The sequence below is a fragment of the Nicotiana attenuata genome, unplaced genomic scaffold (genome assembly GCF_001879085.1).
Source record: "Nicotiana attenuata strain UT unplaced genomic scaffold, NIATTr2, whole genome shotgun sequence".
Lineage (NCBI taxonomy): Eukaryota > Viridiplantae > Streptophyta > Magnoliopsida > Solanales > Solanaceae > Nicotiana > Nicotiana attenuata.
In genome coordinates this window covers 155930-162242 of record NW_017670245.1, presented here as the reverse complement: position 1 = coordinate 162242, position 6313 = coordinate 155930, and the positions used below count along the sequence as shown (strand labels likewise).

Here is a 6313-nt window from a genome sequence, read left to right as displayed (position 1 = left end):
CCCCCCCCCTTCTCCCTCCCTCCCTCACACCCCCAAGCAAAAGCAAGAGGCCCAATCCCCCCTGCCGCCAAACCCTCTTTCTGGTGACATTTACTCATGTACCTTTTCTCCGAAGGAATTACTTCTTGTTCCTCCACTGTTAGTCTAGGTGCACCCGGATCTAGAGGGCACCTTTTGGTGACTATAGTTCTGTAGGCTTGCCTTTTTCTCACTTTGCTGATGTGGTCTTGCTTTCTCTTTCAATGTTTTGAAATCTAGGTACTTTGAGAAGCAGTTTGAGTTAGCATATAGAATGAAACTGCCAATGTTTCTTCACATGCGAGCAGCTGCTCAGGATTTTTGCGACATTCTTGAACGAAATAAGGATCGGTAAAATTTTTGTACTTGTAGTAAATAGCACGGATTGGCTTGTTTCTAATTTTCACTGTATAATCCCCATCAGTATGAGAATACTGGAAAGATCTAGTTAATTTTATCTAAGAACTTCTTACAGTATGTAGTGTTTAGATTTTCCATAGGCCAGCTTAAAAGTGGAAAGAATAAATAAAGTAATAAACCACATGATTTCACCACTATGTTTGACTCTTATATCTCGGTGCTTTTGGGATGAAGCCATGCCCTAATGCTCGAAGGCTCCTGCCTAAGCAGGTTCAGGAAAAAGCAGATGTAGACAGCCTTACCTTCCATGTCAGAAAATTTTATGGGGCCAGCTTATGCCGAGATTTGCTATTGAATACTGATGTAACTTAAAAGGCTGTTTTTCTGAATATCTGTCTTATGGAATTGAGGCAGTACCCTACTTTTGTTTAATTAAGTGACATTAGGCAACATTATCATGGTTAGTGTACTGCTTCGCATTCATAATTGCAGTTTTATATATGGTGTTCTGATAAACCACTTGTGTTGAACAGGTTTGTTGCTGGTGTTGCGCACTCTTTCACTGGAAGTGCTGAAGATCGTGATAAACTTCTTTCATTTAGTAATGTTTTTATAGGTGAAATCTCCAGTCTGTTATGTTCAATATTGTAATTTAGAAGCTGTCATGTTCATGTGTTTTCCATCAGATATTTGAGATTGCTAGACTCTGATTTACTTATATCTGTTCATGTCTCTCTGTTTGAACTACTCATTAGGTGTAAATGGTTGCTCTCTCAAGACAGCTGAGAACCTTGAAGTCGTAAAGGGTATACCAGTTGAGCGAATGATGATTGAAACGGATTCACCATACTGTGATATCAAGAATTCACATGCTGGGATACATTTCGTGAAATCCTCGTGGCCTTCAAAGAAAAAGGAGAGGCATGATCAAGAATGCCTTGTCAAAGGTCGCAATGAGCCTTGCTTAGTTCGGTAAGTGTCATGGCATTCTTCTTGCTTAGTGATATGATTTTTTTTTTCCCATTTTGTCTTTATAGACATCATTTCAAACAGTGGTCATGAGATTGAAACTGATTGAAAATGAAAGCTACAACATCCTTATTCCTTATATTATTCAATTTGATTTTCTTTACACGATACCAGTGTTTTGTACCCTTCCTTTCTCCATTAAATACATTTTTATATGTTATCGATTACTTGCAACACTTATTTTTTCATAGGAAAAAGTAACTTTAGAGTTGGCAAAGGATACAAACTTGGAGGAAACAGAGAAGCTAGAAGAACTATCATTGCTACACATACCCACTGAACTTCAAATTGGCAAGTGCCACTCTCCACCAAGAATAAAAAAAAGCAAAAAGAATAAAAGCAAAATAGAAAAAGAGAAAAAACCCAATGTCTTTGAAAATCTTAACCCCTTTTACTTTGTTCCGTGTTCTTCTAATTCTCTCCGAATGCTTCTGAGTGGGGGTATCAAAGGAATTACTTATATAATGTTCTTTCTGTTGTGGGATTTACCCCTATTTTATGCCTTGGTAGTTGCAATGTAGTAGAGCTTCTAGCTGCATATGATTCTCCGTATCTCGAGTTTAATCTTGATTTATTGAATAATATCAGCTCCCTTCTTCCAGGCAAGTGCTTGAAGTTGTTGCAGGCACTAAAGGCATCACTGACATAGACCAACTGGGCAAGACACTGTACCACAATACTTGCAGGTGATTATAAAGTCTTCTCTTTGTCACATCTCTATACTCGTACCGCAAGAAAGTAGATGATCTTATACAGAAAGATATGGGAAATGATGGTTCTTTTTTCTGAAGACAAAATGCCTTTCAGGGTATTCTCATTCTTCTTACTTTTGGGGCTGAGTAATGCTTTCTTATACTCCAATAGAATGTCAAAATTATGGTTCTTTTTAGCTGATTAAAACAAATTCTAAGGATTTATCATGCTAACCCAAACCCTTAGGCATCTCAGAAATTATTCATTCCTGCAGGGAGACAGCCTGGGAATTTTCTGCTTGTAGTTCCATGCCTATGCCATTTCTTTTGGGCAAAATTATGTTTTTTCTGTCACTCGTGAAGATTTGAGTTCCTTCGCTTGACCATTATTGTCTTCAGGGTTTTCTTTCCTCATGATTTGGATTCGGCAGCAGAAGCTCTTCTTGCTAGTGGCAGGGAAGCTATATGAAAGAAGTCATGAGTTCAAGAGAAAAGGCAGCACCCTGAGCAGCACTCTGCTAGTCAGAGCGTTTATCCTCTCAAAGTCATCATGTGTGGACGAGAATTGTATGCTAGAAAACAAAGGGTGGAACATTTATGTTTTTCTGTCACTCATATATTGTTTTTTGGTAATTAAATTTTTTCATTAATCACCAGTGAAAGACATTACAGCGCATTAGCTAAGCTTAAATGCAGGTTAGCCAAATCAAAAAGAGCAGTAAACAAAAATTCCCTACTTCCTATACATCTTGCTATCTACGCTTCTGTTCTAAATATTTACATGTTTAAAAGTGAAGCTGCTGTAACCACCCTTTCACAATCCCTTCAGCTCTTTGGTTGCATACACATACAATCTCATGTGCTACACTTTCATAGTCTCATGCACTCCCTTCAAATACCCTGTTGTTTCTCTCCCTTCATAAGGCATATATAGCTTCTTTATATAGCATTTTTAGCCCTCGTGCCTGCTTTGATTTGCCTTTTGTTTGTTCGATGATCCACTGTATAAATTGCACCCAAGTGTGGACTGTGGAGTGTAGCAGGTTGTATCTGTAGCCATAAAAACAATCGCCCCCACAGTTGTGCATATCCACACTCCACAAAGAGATGGTCTCTTGTCTCATTCTCCACTCGAGAAAACACACAGATGGTGCTAACATTGAGCCCCCACTTTAGCAATCTGTCCACAGTTAGCATCCTTCCATGATTGTGAATCCACATTGTAAATATGGCTTTTGGTTGAGCAATGTTTTGGTACATCAACCTTCTCCAATGTATCTTTGGATAAGGTGGTGTCATTTGTAAGTAAATCTGTTTGATCAAACTTTCCTGCCCAGTTAAAGGTTTGCTCAATTGTGTAATAATCTCCCTGGCTCCTAGAATTTTCCTTACCATCCAACTTGCACTTTGTAGTATACCCATGCTATCGACATTTTGCTCTTTGATGTGATACACATGTATCCACTTTCTGGCGTAGATCCCAGTATGTCTTTGTAATTGCTGCCTTATTCCATATCTGTAGGTTGTGTAGATTGAGTCCACTTGCTGCTTTAGGTTGACATATCTTCTCCCAGGCAACTAATGCTTTCCTAGTAATCTCATTCCTCCCTGGCCACATATAGCTCGGCAATCTTCTATTAGTTTTGTGACTTTAACTGGTAATGTGAAGATTTGGGACCAATATGATTGCATGCCAAGAATCACTGATTGCACCAGCTGAATTCTTCCGGCATATGACAGTTTTTTTGTGGTCCAAGATGTAATCTTAGACACTATTCTCCCAATAAGCGGCTTTCATTGCACCAGTCAACTTCTTTGTGTCAAGTGGAACTCCTAAATATTTAAAAGCCAATTCCTTGGCTATAGCCCAGCCGCTGTATTATTTCATCATTCTCCTTAGTGTTGATGTCTCCACAGTACACTGCACTCTTGACCATATTAGCCTTCATCCCTGATGCTTCTAAGAAAGTTACAAAACAAGCTTGCAGTTTTTAAATGGAGTTTTTGTCCCCCTGGCAAATAACAACATGTCATCAGCAAAATTAGCTGAGTAGTGCCTAGCTTCCCACATTTTGGGTGAAATTTATAAGCTTTCTCCTTCTTCAATCCGTTAAGCAGCCTACTCAGGTATACCATAGCAATAGCAAAGAGAAAAGGGGATATTGGATCCCCTTGCCTCAGGCCTCTAGCTGCATTAAAGGGTTCCATAGATTTCCCATTAAGCATAATAGAGTAATTAATTATCTTGACACAAGTCTTTACCCATCCAATAAATTTTTCAGGGAATCCCAATCCTTCCATGATTTGTTGTAAGTACACCCATTACAGAGTCGTACGCTTTTTGTATGTCAACCTTTATCATACACCTGGGAGAAATGTGCTTTATGTTGTAAGATTTGACTAGTTCATGAGCCAAAATTATGTTATCTGCTATCCTCCTCCTAGGAATGAATCCTGCATGAGCATTAGATATAGTGCAATTCATCACTTTCTGTAATCTAGCAACATCACTTTAGAAATAAGCTTAGATAGAACAGTGCAACATGCTATGGGCCTGTAGTCTTTCACTGTTGCAGGGTTAGGTATCTTTGGTATCATGGTAAAAGTGGTGCAATTTATTGCCTTGTAGAGTCTCCCTATGATGAAGAAGTCTTTAACTACTTCACATACTTCTTGCTTCACTATATTATGTGACTTCTTGAAAACCACAACATTGAATTCATCTATTCCTGGTGCTTTGTTATCTCCTATCGAGCATAACCCCTCATAAACCTCCTCATCTGTTACATTAGCACATAATGCTACTTGTTGTGAGTGTGTCAGACAGGGCCCAGTCTTCATGACTACTCTATTTACGGGAGAAATTCAAAAATAGCCAGATTTACAACTGGTCGTTCAAAAATAACCCAGTTTCAAAAGTAATCGAAATTTAGCCACTTTTCATATAAAGATAAATATGAGCGAAAACACTGTTCAAAACCCGAAAAATACGCCAGTATATTATACTGGAATTCCAGCATAAACATGCTTGAACTCCAGCATATTATACTGGAGTTCCAGGATAAGTATGTTGGAACTCCAACATAATATGATGGAGTTCCAGCATCAGTACACTAGAACTCCGGTATAATATACTGGAGTTCCAGCAAGTATAATTGTCCAGTATAATATACTGGAGTTTGGAGCACCGGTGCTCCAGTCTCCAGTATATTATACTGGAGTCAGCAAAGTATACCGGTCCAGCATAATATGCTGGAGTTCATACACAGATGCACCGAACTCCAGTATATTATGCTGGACCGTCACTGTTGCAGCAAAATAGTTGCTATTTTTCATTGACTTCGTAAATGCTGGCTATTTTTGAATGACCACTCCGAAAACTGGCTACACCGTGCTATTTTTATTCTATTTACCGCTGGCAATTGGACAGTAGCCGAGCCCATTAAAGACTTGTAAAAATACAGTATTTCTTTTTTGATATCTCCCATGCTCATTAGCTTCATCCATTACAGAGAGTTAATCTCCCATATTTGCTTGGTCTGCTGCCTATCTTACATCACAATTTAGAAGTATTTAATATGAGTCCCCAAGCTTTATCCAGTTAGCTCTATATTTTTGTTGCAAAGCACTTTCTTCAATCATAGACCACTTTTCAAGTTGTTGCAAACAGTCCCTCTCTTGTTCAGCTAAGCTATCTGAATAGTGATTGTGCATCCTCCCTTGCATCTTCCCTTTAAACTCCTCAAAGTTTAATTTTTTAAGATCTGCTTTAAGCTCCTTCATTTTAAGCCATATAGTTTTTATTTTCTCTGTTGCTTTATTTCTAGCCCATCCAGCTTCCACCAATTGTTTGAATTGAGTGTGTTCTGCCATATGTTGTAGAACCTGAATGGAACTTTTATGGCAGGGAGTTGACTAAGGATCCTTAGGTCATTTTTGATGGTCGAAAAAAATTTTAGGCGGTCCAGATCCGAGCTCCCAGTCCCACATAGAAGGAGTGGGCTATAGCACACGAAAATCTGGGAATCGGGCCGAATTCTCATTTTATGGCCTAAAAACACCAAAAATGAGGAATGGTCATGGCCGAGCGGTGACTAATGTTCCTTACTTCTTTTTTGATTGTCCTAAAAAACTTTAGGCTGCCCGGTTTGGTGGTCCGGGCCCACGTGAAAGACGTGGGTTATAGCACACGAAAATTTGGGAATCAAGCGTAA

At 38.9% G+C, this 6313-nt stretch overlaps 1 protein-coding gene across 2 annotated transcripts in view; it reads left to right on the top strand.

Moving 5' to 3' along the window:
- The window catches only part of LOC109236583 (putative deoxyribonuclease TATDN1), a 9564-nt gene extending 6722 nt beyond the window's left edge, over window positions 1–2842 (top strand). Inside the window, exons 8-12 of one of the 2 annotated variants that reach the window (XM_019402778.1) lie at window positions 259–369; window positions 912–994; window positions 1134–1350; window positions 2010–2093; window positions 2499–2842. In XM_019402778.1, the coding sequence (XP_019258323.1) occupies window positions 259–369; window positions 912–994; window positions 1134–1350; window positions 2010–2093; window positions 2499–2568 (565 nt within the window). In that variant the 3' untranslated portion in view covers window positions 2569–2842. The other variant, XM_019402776.1, reaches the window with a different exon arrangement.
- The last annotated feature ends 3471 nt before the right edge of the window (window positions 2843–6313 follow it).